The sequence below is a fragment of the Macrobrachium nipponense genome, chromosome 42 (assembly GCF_015104395.2).
Source record: "Macrobrachium nipponense isolate FS-2020 chromosome 42, ASM1510439v2, whole genome shotgun sequence".
Taxonomy (NCBI): Eukaryota; Metazoa; Arthropoda; class Malacostraca; order Decapoda; family Palaemonidae; genus Macrobrachium; species Macrobrachium nipponense.
In genome coordinates, this window is record NC_061103.1 from 4,898,647 (window position 1) to 4,921,391 (window position 22,745).

Here is a 22,745-nt window from a genome sequence, read left to right on the forward strand (position 1 = left end):
TCCTTTAATATCTAAATTCACTTTTACCTCCAAAGATGATATTTTTAATCATATATGTACGAAGGGGAATTTTTTAAATTGATAATAATTTCGTCCCCCCATGGGTCGAACCACCGTCCAAGTGGACGGGGACGAAATCAGGACAGTCAGTGACGCTATCCAATCAGCCAACAGAGACGCAATAAGTTCATATCGATTCTGACCTTACAAATCACCTCGACCTGGGTGTTTTCGTAATTAGAATGATATGAAACCCCGTCTACCATGTTGGCCAATTCGAGCGTTTGACAGCACGTAGCCTTTTGTTATGAATAATTATCACATCGAACCGTGATCCATTTATATATCAATCAAGCTACAAATGTCCTTAAATATCTAAATTCACTTTACCTCCCAAATGATATATTTTCATATATGTACCGAAGGGGAATTTTTTTAATTGATAATAATTTCGTCCCCCCATGGGATCGAACCACCGTCCAAGTGGACGAGGACGAAATCAGGACAGTCAGTGACGCTATCCAATCAGCCAACAGAGACGCTATAAGTTCATATCGATTCTGACCTTACAAATCACCCTCGACCTGGGTGTTTTTCGTAATTAGAATCGATATGAAAATATATCATTTGGGAGGTAAAGTTAATTAGATATAAAGGACATTTGTAGCTTGAATTGATATATAAATGGATCACGGTTCGATGTGATAATTATTCATAAACAAAAGGCTACGTCTGTCAAACGCTCGAATTTGGCCAAAACATGGTAGACGGGGTTTCATATCGATTCTAATTCGAAAAACACACCCAGGTCGAGGGTGATTTGTAAGGTCAGAATCGATATGACTTATAGCATCTCTGTTGGCTGATTGGATAGCGTCACTGACTGTCCTGATTTCGTCCCGTCCACTTGGATGGTGGTTCGATCCCAAGGGGGGGAGGGGGACGAAATTATTATCAATTAAAAAATTTCCCACCTCTTCGGTAACATATATGGAAAAATATATCAATTTGGGAGGGTAAAGTGAATTTAGATATTAAAGGACATTTTGTAGCTTTGAATTGGATTATAAATAAATGGATCACTGGTTCGATTGTGATAATTTATTCATAAACAAAAGGCTACGTTGCTGCTCCCAAACGCTCGAATTGGCCAAACATGGTAGACGGGGTTTCCATATCGATTCGTAATTAAACGAAAACACCCAGGTCGAGGGTTGATTAGTAAGGTCAGAATCGCATAGAATTTATAGCGTCTCTGTTGCTGATTGGATAGCCGTCACTGACTGTACTGATTCGTCCCCCGTCACTTGGACGGTGTGGTTGGTTCGATCCCATGGAGGGGAACGAAATATTATCAATAAAAAATTCACTTCGCTACATTATATGAAAATTTATCATCATTGGGAGTAAAGTGAATTTAGAATTAAAGGACATTGTAGCTTGTATTGATATATAATGGATCATGAGGTCGATGTGATAATTATTCATAACAAAAGGCTACGTGCTGTCAAACGCTCGAATTGGCCAACATGGTAGACGGGGTTTCATATCGATTTCTAATTACGAAAACACCCAGGTCGAGTGGGTGATTTGTAAGGTCAGAATCGATATGAAATTATAGCGTCTCTGTTGGCTGAATTGGATAGCGTCACTGACTGTCCTGATGTCGTCCCAGTCCACTTGGACGGTGGTTCGATCCCATGGGGGGACGAAATTATTATCAATTAAAAAAATTCACCTTCGGTACATATATGAAAATATCATCATTTTGGGAGGTAAAGTGAATTTAGATATTAAAGGACATTTGTAGCTTGAATTGATATATAAATGGATCACGGTTCAATGTGATAATTATTATACAAAAGGCTACGTGCTGTCAAACGCTCGAATTGGCCAAACATGGTAGATGGGGTTTCATATCGATTCTAATTACGAAAACACCCAGGTCGAGGGTGATTTGTAAGGTCAGAATCGATATGAACTTGTATAGCGTCTCTGTTGGCTGATTGGATAGCGTCACTGACTGTCCTGATTTCGTCCCCGTCCACTTGGACGGTGGTTCGATCCCATGGGGGGACGAAATTATTATCAATTAAAAAAATTCCCCTTCGGTTACATATATGAAAATATATCATTTGGGATGGGTAAAGTGAATTTAGATATTAAAAGGACATTTGTAGCTTGAATTGATAATAAATTGGATCACGGTTCGATGTGATAATTATTCATAACCAAAAGGCTACGTGCGTCAAACGCTCGAATTGGCCAACATGGTAGACGGGGTTTCATATCGATTCTAATTACGAAAACACCCAGGTCGAGGGGTGTGGGGGGGGGATTTGTTAAGGTCAGAATCGATATGAACTTATAGCGTCTCTGTTGGAGGCTGATTTGGATAGCGTCACTGACTGTCCTGATTTCGTCCCCGTCCCACTTGGACGGTGGTTCGATCCATGGGGGGACGAAACCCGAAAAAAAAAAATTTGATTAAAAATTCAAAAAAAATTTTTTTCTTTTACTTGTTTTTTTTTACATATATGAAATTATATCATTTGGGAGGTAAAGTGAATTTATGATATTAAAGGACATTTGTAGCTTGAATTGATATATAAATGGATCACGGTTGTTTTCGAGTATTGATAATTATCATAACAAAAGGCTACGTGCTTGTCAAACGCTCGAATTGGCCAACATGGTAGACGGGGGTTTTCATATCGATTCTAATTACTGAAAACACCCAGTTTGAGGGTGATTTGTAAGGTCAGAATCGATATGAACTTATAGCGTCTCTGTTGGCTGATTGGATAGCGTCACTGACTGTCCTGATTTCGTCCCCGTCCACTGGACGGTGGTTCGATCCCATGGGGGGACGAAATTATTATCAATTAAAAAATTCACCTTCGCTACATATATGAAAATATAATCATTTGGGAGGTAACGTGAACTTTAGATATTAAAGGACATTTGTAGCTTGAATTGATATATAAATGATCACGGTTCGATGTGATAATTATTCATAACAAAAGGCTACGTGCTGTCAAACGCTCGAATTGGCCAACATGGTAGACGGGGTTTCATATCGATTCTAATTACGAAAACACCCAGGTCGAGGGTGATTTGTAAGGTCAGAATCGATATGAACTTATAGCGTCTCTGTTGGCTGATTGGATAGCGTCACTGACTGTCCTGATTTCGTCCCCGTCCACTTGGATGGTGGTTCGATCCCATGGGGGGACGAAAGTTAGTATCAATTAAAAAATTTTTTTATTTTTTCCCCTTCCCCTGCGGTACATATATGAAAATATATCATTTGGGAGGTAAAGTGAATTTAGATATTAAAGGACATTTGTAGCTTGAATTGAATATATAAAATGGATCACGGTTCGATGTGATAATTATTCATAACAAAGGCTACGTGCTGTCAAAACGCTCGAATTGGCCAACATGGTAGACGGGGTTTCATATCGATTCTAATTACGAAAACACCCAGGTCGAGGGTGATTTGTAAGGTCAGATCGATATGTAACTTATAGCGTCTCTGTTGGCTGATTGGATAGCGTCACTGACTGTCCTGATTTCGTCCCCGTCCACTTGGACGGTGGTTCGATCCCATGGGGGGAGGCGACGAAATTTTATTATCAATTAAAAAATTCCCCTGCGGTACATATATGAAAAAATATATCATTTGGGAGGTTAAAGTGAATTTAGATATTAAAGGACATTTGTAGCTTGAATTGATATATAAATGGATCACGGTTCGATGTGATAATTATTCATAACAAAAGGCTACGTGCTGTCAAACGCTCGAATTGGCCAACATGGTAGACGGGGTTTCATATCGATTCTAATTACGAAAACACCCAGGTCGAGGGTGATTTGTAAGGTCAGAATCGATATGACTTATAGCGTCTCTGTTGGCTGATTGGATAGCGTCACTGGACTGTCCTGATTTCGTCCCCGTCCACTTGGACGGTGGTTCGATCATGGGGGGACGAAATTATTATCAATTAAAAAATTCCCCTTCGGTACATATATGAAAATATATCATTTGGGAGGTAAAGTGAATTTAGATATTAAAGGACATTTGTAGCTTGAATTGATATATAAATGGATCACGGTTTCGAGTGTAATTATTCATTATATATATATATATATATATATATATATATATATATATATATATATATATATATATATATATATATCTATATATATATATATATATACATACATACACCTACATACATACAAACACATATGTATATATAAATATAGGAGCACTTACAGATTAGCGGGCCCACTCGACCGCCGACCGAAATCGGCGGAAGAACACCAAAACCAATATGGCGGCGATACCAAAACAACAACAAACAAAGTAGGGAGCTACTACATATCCGCGACGATCGATTTATGTGTGCTGTCAGAAAGGCCGTGGCGGAACGGCGCTTCGCGCCTTATCCGCAAATTTAAAGATTCTTGGCAGGCACGGCATGTTCTGGCAAGAGGTAATGTTGAAGTTAGATATTTGAAGGACATTTGTCGCTGAAATTGCATATTAAATGGATCACGGTTGGATGTGATAAATTATTCATATATATATTATATATATATTATTATAAAATACATATATATATATAAAGTATTATATATATATATATATATATATATATATATATAGATATATATATATTACATTACATACACTACATACAAATACATACACCATATGGGTATATATAATATATATAGTATATATATATATATATATTATATAAATATAGTATATATATATATATATATTATATATAATATTATATTATATATATGTATGTATATATTATATAGATATAGATATATATATATATATATTTGTATATATATATATATATATAATATAATAATAATATATTTATATATATATATATATATTCCTTCTGTGAAATAATAACAAAAAAACTGCATAGGATTTACGTTGAATAACGCCCCTAACAAAGTAGAAAACAAAAGAAATGAGATGCGAAGGCAATACGTGACCCAGCTCATCCTGAGAGATAAAAAAAACGGAACTACAATATTCACAGCTCTAGGACACAATATTCAAGGGAAAAAAAACACATGAGACAATTAATAGCAGAAAGAGGAGAGGTATCACTCAAAGACGAGAGAGAGAGAGAGAGAGAGTCAACAAAGCACGAAACGAAAGGATAAATAAACAGTAAACTTGGAAAATCAGGAAGAAATCACAAAAGCGATGAAAACTGAGAATCTATGAAGCTAGAAGATACAGCGAAAGGATGAGGAGGGGAGAGAGAAATCGCGAAGTAAAATAACTGGGGGCAAAAATTAATCTATACTAAATTTTAAGAAACGAATGTAAAGTTCGCAGCGAGAGGAGGAGGGAGGGCCTGACAAAGGGATTCAATGGTTGTCTGGGTAAGCTAAATAACTGTATCTACTCGAGGTTTTGGGCAGAAGAAAACGAGAGAACGTCGGAGGAAAATGGGTAAATAAAATAGATACGGAATCGAATAAATATAAAAGAATGGGGGATGGGGTGAGTGAGAAGATACTAACGAATGAGTAACGCTGACATATGAATTGTCAGATGCGATGCATAAGATGAATAAAATGAATAAGATAAAAGAGAAATTGGAGAAAGAGAATCTGATGACAAATAAACAATTTAGGAAAAGAATATTCAGAATTGTTTTCCGAAGGAAGAGAGTATTTACTTTGTCGTCATATTTTTTTTTTTTAAGAAATCGGGTTTTACTGAACACGTGTACATAGCAGGCATCCAATGTAATACTGTTTTAGTACAATTCAACTCGTATTCTAATATTTTACTCACATTTCTATTTATTTATACTATTTATTTATTTTTGGTTTATTTATGTGTTTTCTTTTATGTATTTCTCGTAATAAAAATAAAAATAAAATAAAATAAATACTAAAAATAAAATAATAATAATAATAATAATAAAAATAATAATAATAATAATAATAGAATAATAATAATAATAATAATAATAATAATAATAATAATAATAATAATAATAATAATAATAAAAATAATAATAATAATAATAATAATAATAATACTGTTAAAAAGAATAGCAGAATTAAGCGTACAAATCTCTGTTAGCAGTGTCTTCTCTGGAGTAGGAGGATCCAGTTGGATATCAAATGGAATATCTACTCTGCTGTTGGATATCAAAAGTAGTAATATATATTCTGGTTATCAAATGCAGTAATATCTACTCTGAAGTTGGACATCAAATGCAGTAATATTTACTCTGGTGTTGGATTTATCAAATGCAGTAATATCTATCATCAATATTTTTTTATATGATATATTTTCAACCTTATCTTTACCAAACGTTTTTTGCTTTCAAGCGAACTATTCAATTGATCAGTTCTTGATAAATACCAGTTACTTTATGCTCTTTTATTTAAAAAAAAATGATTCGACTCTCTCGCCCGCTCGCATCCCTCTATCCACACCCATTCGTCTTCATAAATGAATGCGCACCAACGTACGACCTTGGTACACATAATATGCAAAATACGCCACAGAAGGCTTATTACATTTACCATCGCTCGTAATGTATACGAGTTCCCATAAAAACCAGGATGCATATCATAAACAATGTATTTATGCAGCTAAAAAAAAAAAAATACCGCGTCGTATTCCTCTCGAATACGGCCTGCTGATATAACTCGGGAGACAGAAACTCGAAACTATTATTTTAGATCTATCAAGCTGACGCTGTTATTTGAAGCATCAGGAAGAGAGACGCTGGAAAAGTCTGGAATTATAAAGACGCATTTCTGACGAACGCAATACCTCTATACACTGAGATACGATAAGAAACGTGTCTCCGAATTCGTAGGATTGCCCAGAAATTTACCGAGAGGCGAACCAGCTTTGTTAAGAAGAATGCGGCCACAAATTTAGCAAAGGAAATTGCAAGAAAAGGGACTTGCTTGCAAAAAAGAAGTAAAACATTAGAGAATGGTGTTGAACTAAAATGTTCACAGATAAATGAAAGAGCAATGCTTTTGTACGTATCTCTTAAAAATTCAAAAAAAAATGTAAGAAAATGCTTTTGAACGTATCTTTTTTTCAAGGAAAAAAACACAATTCTTAAGGAATATGTTAACCTGTGCGAGATTTGAGTGACGAATCATATAATAGCGAGAAAAGTAATTTAAAAATACATAAATTCCTAAGGCGATGTTACGTATAACTGATTCCTAAGCGTAAGATGTTCCTGAAAAGATAAAAGGTAAATACCCTTTGTCTCTTGTTCCTTCTTTCTTATTTCTTTCTATACTCTTCTCCATCTCCCATGTCAACGTTTGAAATGGAATATGTCAAACGAGGTCAGATATCTTTGTTCGAAACAATTCCTTAAAAGAAAAACAATTATAATTTCATTTCCACTTGGAACAACATACTGTAAGAATATTATCAGTCAACAACCTCATAGGATTCATGTCGTGAGGTACATAAGTATTTACAGGTCATCTTTAAATTACATGAATGTAAACTAGATATGTTTGGCAGCATATTCGGATGCCCACATATACTATCGCTTTTATGTGTATTTATAAGAAATATGTGTCAATTTTAAAACATATGATTGAGAACTAAATCGTGGAAGACATTTCTTATCATAAAATCATGCACTGTTTTTCTAAGTTACAAAGTCAAGAATATCTTTAAAAACATACGCAGTTGTTAGTGTATATATTTGCTGTACCTGTTGGTCAGTATCTGTAATGTAATAAACCGTTATGAATTAGATTAAAAAAGTATCATTGTATATTTTCTGTGTTTGATTAATCCTCCCCACAAAAAAATAAATATTAAATAATCGTTTTTGTAATATAAATTAAGCTTGTTTTAAATCGGCCGTTTTTGACTTGAGAAGACAAAAAATTCATCTCATAAAAATTTTTGTTTATTTACTCCCCCCCCCCCCCCCCTAGCAATCATCGCTCCGTGAAGTAATAAGGTTACCTCTCGAATCCGAACTCTTTTGGTACCATTAAATTCTTGGTCCTACTGTCCTTGTGAAGCCTAGGATAATTACCCCATAACCATATTATCTCCTCTCGTCTCTCCTTTGTCTCTCTCTCTCCTCTCTCTATCTCTCGGTCAGCTGCACGCCGTTGATCGACAGTATAATATAGATCAAAGCGTTAATGGCACTGTGACGCAATCTCCTCACAAGTCCCTTAATGCCAGCGCCAACATACAGAGTCAGCTATACGGAACAAATCCAAAACTCTCTATTTGGCGATACACTCGGGGGGTGGGGGGGTTGTATTATTTAGGGATTATCTCCGGACAAGTATTCATTTATACGATGCTCTATACACAGCCGGGTACTGATGGGGGCCAATTCGACATTTTTGCTAATGCACAAAACAAATGCGTTTCGTCTGGCGAAATTATTCAGCCTTTTAGATCCGGTGATAAATATTTGTAAGAGATTTTAGGTCCTGTTTATAAGTATTGTTTTATTATTAGTAAGAGATTTTAGATCCTGTGATAAATATTGTTTTATTATTAGTAATTATTAGCAAGAGATTTTAGATCCTGTGATAAATATTGTTTTATTCTTAGTGAGAGGTTTTAGATCCTTGATAAATATTATTTTATTATTAGCAAAAGATTTTAGATCCGGTTGATAAATATTGTTTTTATTATTATTAGTAAAGATATTTTAGATCCGGTTGATAAATACTGCTTTATTTTTACTAAGAGATTCTAGACCCTGTGATAAATATTGCTATATTATTAGTTAATGCGTTTCGTCCGGCGAAATTATTCAGCCTTTTAGATCCGGTGATAAATATTTGTAAGAGATTTTAGGTCCTGTTTAAAAGTATTGTTTTATTATTAGTAAGAGATTTTAGATCATGTGATAAATATTGTTTTATTATTAGTAATTATTAGCAAGAAGATTTTAGATCCTGGGATATAATATTGTTTTATTCTTAGTGAGAGGTTTTAGATCCTTGATAAATAATATTTTATTATTAGCAAAAGATTTTAGATCCGGTTGATAAATATTGTTTTTATTATTATTAGTAAAGAGATTTTAGATCCAGTTGATAAATACTGCTTTATTTTTACTAAGAGATTCTAGACCCTGTGATAAATATTGCTATATTATTAGTTAATGATTCTAGATCTGGTGATAAATATTATTTTATTATTAGTAAGAGATTTTAGATAAGGCGATAAATATTGTTTTATAATTAGAAAGAGATTTTAGCTCCTGTGATAAATATTGTTTTATTATTAGTAAGATATTTTAGATAAGGCGATAAATATTGTTTTATTATTAGCAAGAGATTTTAGATCCTGTGATAAATATTGGTTTTGTTTTATTATTAGTAAGAAGATTTTTAGATCTGTGTAAATATTGTTTTGTTGGATTAGTAAGAGATTTAGATCCGGCGATAAAATATTATTTTATTATTAGGAAGAGATTTTAGATCCGGTTGATAAATATTATTTTATTATTTTAGATCCGGTTGATAAATATTATTTTATTATTAGTAAGAGATTTTAGATCCTGTGATAAATATTGTTTTATTATTAATAAATGATTCTAGATCCAGTGATAAATATTATTTTATTATTAGCAAGAGATTTTAGATCAGGTGATAAATATTAATCTGAAACACGGCACAGCAATCCAAGCCCAGCGCCCTGCCCTCCCCCAAATGATACTTTATCCCGAAAAGTTGAAATATTATTGGTAAAAATTTAATTTATAATCTTTCCTTTGTTAATAAATTCAGTGAAATCTAGCCATAACATTCTGTGCAAGTCTTTTAAAGAACAGCTAAAAAATAATGAATAAAAAAAAAATTGAGACAGACTGATTCACAGACAAATTAACCAGAGAAACAAATAAAATCTAAATTATAAATTTCCTGGGTAGATGTACTTAAGGAAAAAAAAATAAGGATAGAATTATTTTTTTTTTTAAACTTCCCCAGTCAGTGAAAATTACAAACAGGAATGTCAAGATGTGTGAAGCGACGAACAATAACAAGAACGCAAGAAATAAACAATTAGGAAAGAATGTTTAAAAACGTGAAAGAAAAACCCCCAAAAAATATGGGGAATAGTTTAGACTGTTTGGAGCGGACAGAAAAAATAAAAAAAAACATGTACAATGGTATACGCGAAAGTGAAGAGGGATAGAGCAACCAGGATAAAAAAAAAAAAAAATCCATTTACTCGAGAACTGGGTGAAAGTAAAATTGAACCATTCACACGGCTATAAAAAAATGGCAAAAAATAACTAAATAATATTAAAAGTTATATAACGAAATAACTAATAGAGAATATTAAGAAATAAATGTCAGTTTATGATAAAAGATTAAAAGATAAAGAAAATATCAATTAGGAATATGGAAGGAAGATAGTAAGATCTCTCTCTCTCTCTCTCTCTCTCTATCTCTATCTCTCTATGTCTTTTTCCTCCCGGTCTCTCTCTCTCTCTCTCTCTCTCTCTCTCTCTCTCTCTCTTCTCTCTCTCTCTCTCTCTCTCTCTCTCTCTCTCTCTCTGTCTTTTTACTCTCTCTCTCTCTCTCTCTCTCTCACCACACACACACACACCACACACACACACACACACACACTCTTTCTCTATCTCATCGTGCTGTCCTCTCTCTCTCTCTCTCTCTCTCTCTCTCTCTCTTCTCTATCTCTGGCTGCCTTTTTCCTCTCTCTCTCTCTCTCTCTGTCCTTAACCCCCCTTCTCTCTCTCTCTCTCTCTCAGTCATAATCAAACAAATCCTAAAAAAATTAAAATCTTTAATTCTTCCTACCAACAGCCGCTGGAGAAATCACACAGCCCCTGAAATCTGCTAATCCTAAAACTATATATGAGAGGATTTATCCAGGACGAGTGTTCAGTAATACATAGAAAAATATTCAGCGTTCGGATACGGATGCTGATAATGCTCCGCAAACACTAGTTCATCGCCAGCAGAAAAATCATTCAGCGAGCTGCTTTGCCCAATGATTACGTTGTTGATAGCCACTTGAGGTTTAATAAGTCGTAATATTATACATCTAACTTCCTATTGGATTTCTTCATGAAGTTATTAGTCTCTGTTTTAAACGTTTGAGCTTGAAGGAATTTGTACCGAATTTTCAATGACGCATGAATAAATGGGTAATTTCAGATACCATCGCCGCTCCTCAATAACAAAATATCAGCGATATGTGTTAAAGATTCAGAGAGAGAGAGAGAGAGAGAGAGAGAGAGAGAGAGACTGAACCTTATTATTTAAACAGACAGCTAAAGATGGAATAACAAATGTAAAATTAGCAAACCAGGATAAAAAACAGAAAAAAATGAGAACATTTTTAAGAAAAGTGTAAACTATAAAGTAAACTAAAGTAACCCTTTTGCGTATACCTTTGTAAAAGTTTTTTTTTTCTCTGCGCAGAACAGTCTAAACTATTCCCCATATTTTTTTTTCGGTTTTTCTTTCACGGTTTTAAACATTCCTTTCTAATTGTCTATTTCTTTCATTCTCGATATTGTTCGTCGCTTCACACATCTTGACATTCCTGTTTGTAATTTTCTCTGACTCAGGGAGTTTAAAAAAAAAAGATTATTTTCTATCCTTATTTGAGGATAACCATTTTTTTTGTTTCCTTAAGTACATCTACCCAGGAAATTTATAATTTAGATTTTATTTGTTTCTCTGGTTAATTTGTCTGTGAATCAGTCTGTCTCAATGTTATGGCTAGATCTCAGAGAATATATTGACAAAGGAAAGATTATATATTTAATTTTTACCAATAAGATTTCAACTTTTTGGGATAAAGTATCATTTGGGGGAAGGCAGGGTGCTGGGCTTGGATTGCTGTGCCGTGTTTCAGATTAATATTTATCACCTGATCTAAAATCTCTTGCTAATAATAAAATAATATTTATCACTGGATCTAGAATCATTTATTAATAATAAAACAATATTTATCACAGGATCTAAAATCTCTTACTAATAATAAAATAATATTTATCAACTGGATCTAAAATAATAAAATAATATTTATCAACCGGATCTAAAATCTCTTGCTAATAATAAAATAATATTTATCGCCAGATCTAAATTCTCTTACTAATAACAAAACAATATTTATCACGGATCTAAAATCTCTTACTAATAATAAAACAATATTTATCACAGGATCTAAAATCTCTTGCTAATAATAAAACAATATTTATCGCCTTATCTAAAATCTCTTACTAATAATAGAATAATATTTATCACCGGATCTAGAATCATTTACTAATAATATAGCAATATTTATCACAGGGTCTAGAATCTATTAGTAAAAATAAAGCAGTATTTATCAACTGGATCTAAAATCTCTTTACTAATAATAAAGCAATATTTATCAACTGGATCTAAAATCTCTAACAAATATTTATCACCGGATCTAAAAGGCTGAATAATTTCGCCGGACGAAACGCATTTGTTTTGTGCATTAGCAAAATGTCGAATTGGCCCCCATCGGTACCCGGCTCTGTATAGAGCATCGTATAAATGAATACTTGTCCGGAGATAATCCCTAAATAATACAACCCCCCCACCCCCGAGTGTATCGCCAAATAGAGAGTTTTGGGATTTGTTCCATAAGCTGACTACTGTATGTTGGCGCTGGCATTAAGGTAAAACCGACTTTTTTTTGGGAGATTGCGTTCCCCCATACAGGTGCCATTAAACTGGCTTTGGTCTATACGTTTTACTGTCCCGAATCAAAAACGGCCGGCAGCTGCATAGAGAGAGAGAGAGAGAGAGAGAGAGAGATAACCTGGTTATGTGGGTAATTATCCTAGGCTTTCACAAGGCAGTAGTGACCAAGAATTTACCGGTACCAAGAGAGTTCTGGATTCGAGAGATAAATTATTACTTTCACTGATTCGATAATTGCTAGGGAGAATATATAAGAGGCATTATTTTTTTTTTTTTTTTTTTTTTTGTCTTCTCAAGTCAACTTGCCAATTTAAAACAAGCTTAATTTATATTAAAAATGATTTAATTGAATTTTTTTTTTGTGGGGAGGATTTACTCAAAACAAAATTTACAATGATAATTTTTTTAATCTAATCATAACCGGTTTATTTACATTACCAGATATCTGACCAACAGGTACAGCAAATATATACACTTACAAGTGCATATGTTTTTAAAGATATTCTTGACTTTGTAACTTAGAAAAACAGTGCATGATTTAGCGATAAGAAATGTCTTCCACGATTTAGTTCTCAATCATATGTTTTAAAATTGACACATATTTCTTATAAATGCACATAAAAGCGTTCGTATATGAGGGCATCCGAATATGCTGCCAAACATATGTAGTTTACATTCATGTAATTTAAAGATGACCTGTAAATACTTATGTACCTCACGACATGAATCTTATGAGGTTGTTGACTTATAATGTTCTTACAGTATGTTTAAGGAGTTGTTTCCAGCAAAGATATCTGACCTCGTTTGACATATTCCTCCTTCAAACGTTGACAAGGACGGTGGAGAGGTGTATAGAAAGAAATAAAAAAAGGAGGAACAAGAGACAAAGGGTATTTACCTTTTATCTTTTCAGGAACATGCTTAGGAATCAGTTATACGTAACATTGCCTTAAGAATATACGTATTTTAAATTACTTTTCTCGCTATTATATTATTTGTCACTCAAAACTTGCTCAGGTCAATAATTATTCCTTTCTAATTCTCGTTTTGAATTTTACCTTTTATCTTTTCCGGAACATCTTACGCTTAAGAATCAGTTGTACGTATCACTTCCTTAATAATATATGTATTTTAAATTACTTTTCTCGCTATTATGATTCGTCGCTCAAAAAACTCACAAAGCGTTACAACGTCTCCAAGTTTTTCCCCCCTAGATAAAAGATACGCTCAAAAGCATCTTCTTACATTTCTTTTTGAATTTTTAAGAAATACGTCCAAAAGCATTTTTCTTTCATTTCTCTGTGAACATTTTAGTTCGACACCATCTCTCATGTTTTACTTCTTTTTACAATCAAGTCCCTTTTCGTGCCCTTTCTTGTGCTAAATTTGTGGCTGCATTCTTCTTATCAAAGCTGGTTCGCCTCTGTAAATTTCTAGGCAATCCTACGAATTCGGAGACACGTTTCTTATCGTATCTCGCTGTACAGAGGTATTGCTTTCGTCAGAAATGCGTCTTTATAATTCCAGACTTTTCCAGCGTCTCTCTTCCTGATGCTTCAAATAACAGCGTCAGCTTTATAGATCTAAAATAATAGTTTCGAGTTTCTGTCTCCCGAGTTTTATCAGCAGGCCGTGTTCGAGAGGAATACGACGCGGTATTTTATCCCTTTTCTTACCGAGTTTCCTGGTAAATATATTCTCCCTGGATTTCCTTCTATTGAAGCAGACTAAATACATTGTTTATGATATGCATCCTGGTTTTTATGGGAACTCGTATACATTACGAGCGATGGTAAATGTAATAAGCCTTCTGTGGCGTATTTTGTATATTATGTATACCAAGGTCGTACGTTTGTGCGCGTTCACTTACGAAGACGAATGGGTGTGGATAGAGGGATGAGAGCGGGCGAGAGAGTCGAATATTTTTTTTTTTTAATAAAAGAACATAAAGTAACTTGTATTTTTCAAGAGCTGATCAACTTAATAGTTCGCTTGAAAGCGAAAAACGTTTGGTAAAGATAACGTTGAAAATATATCATATTAAAAAATATGATATAATTGATATCCAACACCAGTAGATATTACTGCATTTGATAACCATAGTAGATATTACTACTTTTGATATCCAACAGCAAGGTAGATATTACATTTGATATCCAACTGGATCATCCTACTAAGACAAGACACTGCTCACAGAGATTCGTACACTGTCTCAATATTAAAATTTATATAAAATTAATACTTTTTCCTCCTTTTTTTCGAAATATAAAACTGCAGATAAAGCTCGGATATTCCTGGTCAAATTTGAAACGATTTTGTCTTCGCACTCTTTGTCACTCCGGCATAGTTTTTCACTCATGGCCATACTTTTATGAGGTCAGGTTTTGAAACTGATCCTATTGGGTAAAGTGCTTCTGCTCTCTCTCTCTCTCTCTCTCTCTCTCTCTCTCTCTCTCTCTCTCTCTCTCTCTCTCCGTCCCCTGCAGTTTTTCATTACCAGGATAAATATTGTCATTCCATTTATTTTTTTCTTAGCGATCAGTTTGTAAAAATATTTTTTTTTTTTTTTTTTTTTTGTTTTTTTTTTTTTTTTTTTTTTTACTGTTTGCGAAGGTTTAGGTTTTGCATTTTTTTATTGCACGTATAATATATATATATATATATCTATATATATATATATATATATATATATATATGTGTGTGTGTGTGTGTGTGTGTGTGTGTGTGTGTGTGCAAATATATGAAGAATGGACTCACACGCACACACACACACACAAACATGAATCACGTTGCAAAATAAAAATCTCCAAATCCACTTCAGAATAAGATAGACAAAACAAAAAAAATGAATTCTTTCACCTCCAATTGACGAACTGACGAACAGACCAAGAAACATTGGGCTAGATGGCGTTGTCGACCCAACACTCTCTCTCTCTCTCTCTCTCTCTCGCTGTATGTTTGTATTTGTGTGTGTGGGTGTGTGTGTGTGTCTTCCAGCTTTCCCAATACATTCTGGTGTGTAGGAAGCCTCAATTCCCTCCCACCACCTCTTCCTCCTCCCCCAATCCCTCACTCTCGACCCACCACCCCACCCACTACCCCCCCCCCCCCCCCCCTTTTCGCAGCAGTTTACATAAACCGATTCCCGAGTCGGGGATAACAGGATTACCTAGCCAGGAAAATGAGATTACCTGCTGTATTTACACGCCATTGTAACAAGACTTCGGCTTTCCCCGGCACCAAAGGCAAACAATGAGTCCTCGGCGGATCAAAGGTGAGTCGAATTTGAAAAGCATTGTTGCTGTCTTCTCGGTCCAGAGCAGCGCCGCTGGTGGTGCTGGTGGCTCTTGGGGATTGGTGCTGGTGGCTCTAAGGGGTGGTGTTTGTTTGTATGGTGTTTTTACGCTGCATGGAACCAGTGGTTATTCAGCAACGAGACCAAAGGCTTTATGTGACTTCCGAACCACGTCGAGAGTGAACTTCTATCACCAGAAATACACATCTCTCACTCCTCAATGGAATGGCCGAGAATAGAACTCGCGACCAGCGAGGTGGGACGCCAACACCATACCAACCACGCCACTGAGGCGGTGTTCTAAGGGGTGGTGCTGGTGGCTCTCTCTTATCTGGAGTCCAGAGCAGGGGTTCTTAACCTTTTGGTGACTTTAGACACCCCGATGAATCACCCAATATGGTTCCATACCCCCTTTGCTTAAGTTCACTTAAATCCCTTAAGTTCACTTAAATCCCATTTGTTGACTATACTTCAATTTATACGTAGTTTAATGCATAATCATGTGACAGAGAAGTGCATTATATTCAGGAATCTATTACTTTGCTCTATGAAATAATTAATATTTGAAGGTTTTACCTGACTTGCCTCTGTATTATCTGTCCTTGTAATATTAAAATTTCAGTGTTTGATCTGGCTTGCTTCTATGTTATCTGCCTTTGGAATATGAAAAATTGTTTCTGATCTCTCTTATGCTTGGAAATTTTGCATCGAGCTACATACTACTAGATGCTGTTTCTAAAATTTTGGGGCCTAACATCATAACTTTGAGATAACCTGATCTTTCTCTGGTTCTTCCAAATATTCGAGGAGCATTATAAATTCCTGTTACGCTTAATAGCTTGTTTCATGTTTCTTGCTTTCCTTAATTATGACTCGAGGTTTCCCAGATGCCATTATAAATCATCGCTAAACTAATTTTTTCTGTCCTTAGTATTGCTTCTAAAATGTAACCCTTTATTGTCATGAGCATTGCTTCTGAAACTTTAACAAAATATTTTTCATTAGTATTGCTTTTAGAATAGAAATAATTATTTTTTCATTAGTATTGCTTCTAAGATATAACCAATTTTCCTGTCAATAGTAGTGCTTCTAAAATATAACCCATTTTCCTGTTATTAGTATTGCTTCTAAAGTATAACTCATCTTCGTGTCATTAGTATTTCTTCTGAAATATAACCCATTTTCCTGTCATGAGTATTGCTTCTAAAATATAACCCATTATCCTGCCATTAGTATTGCTCCTAAAATGTAACCCACTCTCCTGTCATTAGTATTGCTTCTCAAATATAACTCATTTTCCTGTCATTAGTATTACTTCTAAAATGTAAGCCTTTTTCCTGAGGGAGAAAGAGCGGGAATTGAAACTTATTTAAAAAAAATTTATTTCAAACTCAAGCTTTAGTTTGTTGAAGTTCTTGTAATAATTAGAACTGAGGAAGGTTTTGTACTAAGTAAAACTTAACGAATGAAAAACCATAGAAAATCAAATCAACCTGTGGTTTTTCCAACATTCATGTCTATAAAAAACCATAAATCATCAAATTTTTTCGGCATTCATTCCTATAAAAAAAGCAGACAACATCAAATTTTTTCAACATTCATTCCTATAAAAAACCATAGAACATCAATTTTTTTCAGCATTCATTCCTATAAAAAAAACCATAGAACATCAAATTTTTTCAACATTCATTCCTATAAAAAAAACCATCGAACATCAAATATGCCAAACAGTGCAAAGGCCTTTACTGATAACGTTGCAAAATAAATTTTTAAAAAATGTGAACCAGACAGAATCGATTAAACGAGGCGGAGGAAGGGCAGAGGCAGAGGCAGAGGAGGAGGAGGCAGAGGAGGAGGAGGAGGAGGAGGAGGACGAGGAGGAGGAGGAGAGGAGGAGGAGGAGGAGGAGGAGGAGGAGGCTGAACTCGGCTCTCATCTCTTATTGCTGACGACGCCCAGGACACGTCGATAAAGGATCTCATGACCCATGTAAAGGGTGATCTTTGATTCATGGAGCTGGGACGTGTGTTTAAAGCGTAACGTTCCGGCGGTTCCTTGTTCCAGGTCAATGTTTGTTGCCCAGTGTTTTTTATCCAGTTTTTCTTGCCCAGTGTTTCTTTGTCCAGTGTTTCTTGACCTAAGTTCCTTGCCCAATGTTTCTTGTCCAGTGGTTCTTGCCCAATGTTTCTTGTTCAGTGTTATTTGTCCAGTGTTTCTTACCAAATATTTTGTCCAGTGTTTCTTGTCCAATGTTTCTTATGCATCGTTTCTTGCTTTTATAATAATTTTTTTTGCTACTCTACAGAAGAGTAAAATAGATAATTTTGTTGTGGTATTCAGATGTTATTGCTTAATTTCAGGCTATCCAACACCTGAAAACTATATGTGTGTGTGTATATATAGTATATATATATATATATATATATATATATATATATATATATATATATATATATGAGTCTATAAATAAATTCTACTGGTTTACTCACTTTCCTTTACAGATACCTGTATAATTGCAGTAATCACAGCACCCTCTTAACTTCCTGAATTCTTCACATTTTTTGGATACCACTTGGTGTACCTTCGGCCTGAATATGTATACCCTTGACTTTCAGTAGACATGCCCTGGAATCCGGGGGCTCGCGTGTAAGATTTACGAAATGAAAGGTCTGACATGACGTCTTGGTTTCACCAGGGACAGGATCATACAGATAGACACGCCCCCCCCCCACCCCCTTCCCCCCCCACACCGCCCCAGGCCCCCATCCCCTAGAGAGAAAAAATCAGGTAGCCACAGGAATGGAATTATTAATAGTAGAACATTTGTGAACTGTACTCAACCGATAAGTAGTATCAGTGGTTAAAAAAAAATGGGCGACTCAGTGGCGTGGTCGGTATGGTGTTGACGTGCCACTTCGTTGATAGTGAGTTCGATTCTCCGGCATTCCACTGAGGTGTAAGAGATGTGTATTTCTGGTGATAGAAGTTCATTCCTAACGTGGGTCGGAAGTCACGTAAAAACGTTGGTCCCGTTGCTGAACAACCACTGGTTCCATGCAACGTAAAAACAACATACAAACAAACATCATTGGTTAATAAGAATTACTGGTTAATAAGAGCTATTATGTGGTTTGAATTGAAGGTCGTCACTGTAGTTTTCTCATGAATATTTATCAGTATTCCTGCTTTTTTATGATTTTGGCCTAATTTCTGTTTCAGTCTTAAAGGTTTCTCATTCCTTATGTATCTGGTACGTCGCCTCATACGCTGCAATTGAAAGAGCATATCGAATGTCTACTGAGATAGAGCTACGACCTAGATATTTTGACAGAATCAGAAACGAGAGAGAGAGAGAGAGAGAGAGAGAGAGAGAGAGAGAGAGAGAGAGAGAGAGAGAGAGAGAGAGAGAGGGAGAGAGAGAGAATCTTGACCCACTCCAATCATCGCTCCTGTCAGAAAAGACTGTATTGATGCAGGAGTTTCACTTCAGGTAATACCAAATATTTTCATCTCTGGTAAGACAGAGACCTACTTTTATTTCTCATTTGGGTTTTGACATTCACGTCTCTAGGAATTATCCAGGGTTGAGTCTTTCTCTCTCTCTCTCTCTCTCTCTCTCTCTCTCTCTCTCTCTCTCTCTCTTTTATTTTTTTTTTAATTCCAAAATACCTTACAGCCACTTCCATTTTTAATCGTGTATATCTTCATTCATTTGCGTCGAAGTATGTTATTCCTTCGTTTTGAATCTCTCTCTCTCTCTCTCTCTCTCTCTCTCGTCTCTCTCTTTCTCTCTTTCTCTCATCTACTTTTATTTTTTTTTTTATTCAATAATACCTTACAAGCCACTTCCAATTTTGTTTAATCGTGATATCTTAATTCATTTGCGCGAAGTATGTTATTCCTTCGTTTTGAATATCTTCTCTCCATCTCTCTCTCTTCTCTCTCTCTCTCTCTCTCTCTTTATTTTTTTTTATTCCAAAATACCTTACAGTCACCTCCTTCGTTCGTTTATCTTTTAAAAAATATCACACTTTAAAACTTACAGATCAGGTAAAAAGCATGACGTTATTCCCTTAAAAAAAAAAAAAAATTAAACTCGCAAACATCTGCTGGTCTGTCGAACGTATTTGAAATCACGAAGCTGCGAGGTTTATTAACCCTCAGGGAATTCCATGAAGGCTATTGCTACATGAAAGGCAAAATAACATGGGATCTGGCGACAAGCCCTGCGGGAGAACGGCTCAGTCCTGTCCTCGCTCATAAAAAGCTAAAATAACAACACGGGATCCCTTCAGGCTTCCATGAATGAAGGACTGGGGTTTTTATCGTAAATATTCGATGCGATGTTGAAACTGAGAGCGAGAAATTATTCTCTCTCTCTCTCTCTCTCTCTCTCTCTCTCTCTCTCTCTCTGTTTTGTGATTTGATGGGAGTGTAGACGTTCTCGTTTCTTTGGGGAGGAGCAGGATATGACGAGAAGATAAAGAAGAATCTAGCTTAATGAAATACGAGGGGATCTTTTTTGTTTGACCGTCCCGGGTAATTAGGCGATCGGGAGGTGTAAGGGAGACATGACACATCCACCTCCTCCTTGAAACCTGTTTGTAGGTAGTGGATCAGGAGGATAGGGGAGACAAGACACATCCCCCCCTCCTCCTTCAAACCTGTTTGTCCGTCCCCGGGGGACGGGGTAGGTAGCGGATCAGGAGGATAGAGGGAGCCTTGACACATCCACCCCCCTCCTCCTTCAAACCTGTTTGTCCGCCCCTGGTGAGACGGGGTAGGTAGTGGATCAGGAGGATAGGGGAGACATGACACATCCACCCCTCCTCCTTCAAACCTGTTTGTCCGCCCCTGGTGAGGCGGGGTAGGTAGCGGATCAGGAGGATAGGGGGAGACATGACACATCTACCCTCCTCTCGCAAGAGATTCTCTGTAGTAAAGAGGAGTGGATATAAGAGTTAAGTGATGCAGCATTCCTTTCTGAAATATTGATGAGAGAGAGAGAGAGAGAGAGAGAGAGAGAGAGAGAGAGAGAAGCATCCTTAATCTATTTGAAAAAAAAAAAACTACCATGGTCGCCAGTGTAGCGAAGACATTCAGGACGAAATTATTACAAAATTGAAACTCAGATAGCAATTGAATATGCATAGCAGCTCGAAGGTTTAAAATAGCATGACCCGAGAAACTGGCTGGTGGTGGTGGGGGGGAAGCAAACCTCCAACCCTGAAAGTGCGTTTTGATTTGTATTTCTGTCGCCTTTAATTTTCCGTGTCAGCTTCTGACATGTGGTGGTTATCCAGAACTTCTCGCCTGCGGTGACATTTCAAACACCAGCATAACAACTAGTCTGGAAGTTCTCCAAAATGTTATCCTATGCAATTTTTTTTTTTTTATGTGTAAGTGTTTAGAATTTCTTTTTCTGGATGTGTAGCCAAAAGTACGTACGGTCATCTAACCTATGCCTTTTGATGTAAAAGTGTTTAGAATTTGTTTTTAAATGTTTAGTTAAAAGTACGTACAGTTATCTAACCTATACCTTTTGATGTAAAAGTGTTTAGAATTTGTTTTTAAATGTTTAGTTAAAAGTATACAGTTATCTAACCTATACCTTTTGATGTAAATGTGTTTAGAATCAATTATTTTTTAATGTGTAGTTGAAAGTACGTACAGTTATCTAACCTACATCTTTTGATGTAAAATGTGTTAGAATCAATTATTTTTTAATGTGTAGTTGAAAGTACGTACAGTTATCTAACCTATACCTTTTGATATAGTAGATATGTTTAGAATTAATGTTTCTGAGTGTGTAGTTAAAAGCACGTACAGTTATCTAACCTATACTTTTTTATGTGGATGCGTTTAGATTATGTATGCTTTTGGATATGTAGGCCAAAAGCGCGTACAGTGATCTAAACTCCTGAATAACCACGCATTACAAATATCTCTTCCAAAGAAAGATTTAAGACACCAATACTCCAAATTTAAACGTTTTTCAACCTTCAGATAGATGATTATTGTAGCTACTTCTCACTTTGACATTACAAACCGAATGATTTCGTATTTCGGCCTTAAATCCATTCGTAAATACTTGTGACATTTTCTGTCGTGTTACGTTTAGCATCTTCGGTCGAGCAGAGCCTGTGTTGAATTTAGCTAGAATTGACTAAACTTAAAGTCCATTTTAAAGCTCTTGTTAGTGAGAGTCCGTTTCACCGTACGTTTGTGTATTTTCATGTGGTTAAGCCAAGTCGCCTTTATGGAAGTGATGTTCGAATGTCCGGGTGGCGTAAAAGCACAAATCCAGAGGAACGGGAAGTTGTCCATGATGGTGTTTATATGAGATTTTATCTTCCACTTTAGGTAGTTGTCATAGGACTGTGTTTTTATTTATTTATTTATTTATTTATTTATTTTTTAAATACTTTGAAACAGCACGGTACAGCGTAAAGATGATGCAGCTCTTGTTAACGTTCTCTCTCTCTCTCTCTCTCTCTCTCTCTCTCTCTCTCTCTCTCAAATCGAAACTCTAAGAAAATAATAATAATAATAATAATAATCTCGTTAATTTTATCCTGAAAGAATGCGTTAACGTGGCAAACCCCCTTCCCCAACCCCCCCCCCCCACCCCACCCCCCCTCCTCCTCTCTTCTATCTCTCTCTTCTTCTACTCTGCGCTCTCTCATTTCTATTTCTCTTTCCAAGA

The 22,745-nt window shown here is 35.5% G+C and overlaps 1 protein-coding gene across 1 annotated transcript in view; it reads left to right on the top strand.

The window, feature by feature from the left end:
- The window catches only part of LOC135213244 (uncharacterized), a 51,455-nt gene extending 33,467 nt beyond the window's left edge, over nucleotides 1–17,988 (top strand). Inside the window, exon 2 of the mRNA XM_064247221.1 lies at nucleotides 17,827–17,988. Within this exon, the coding sequence (XP_064103291.1) occupies nucleotides 17,827–17,988 (162 nt within the window). The remainder of the gene's footprint in view (nucleotides 1–17,826) is intronic.
- The last annotated feature ends 4,757 nt before the right edge of the window (nucleotides 17,989–22,745 follow it).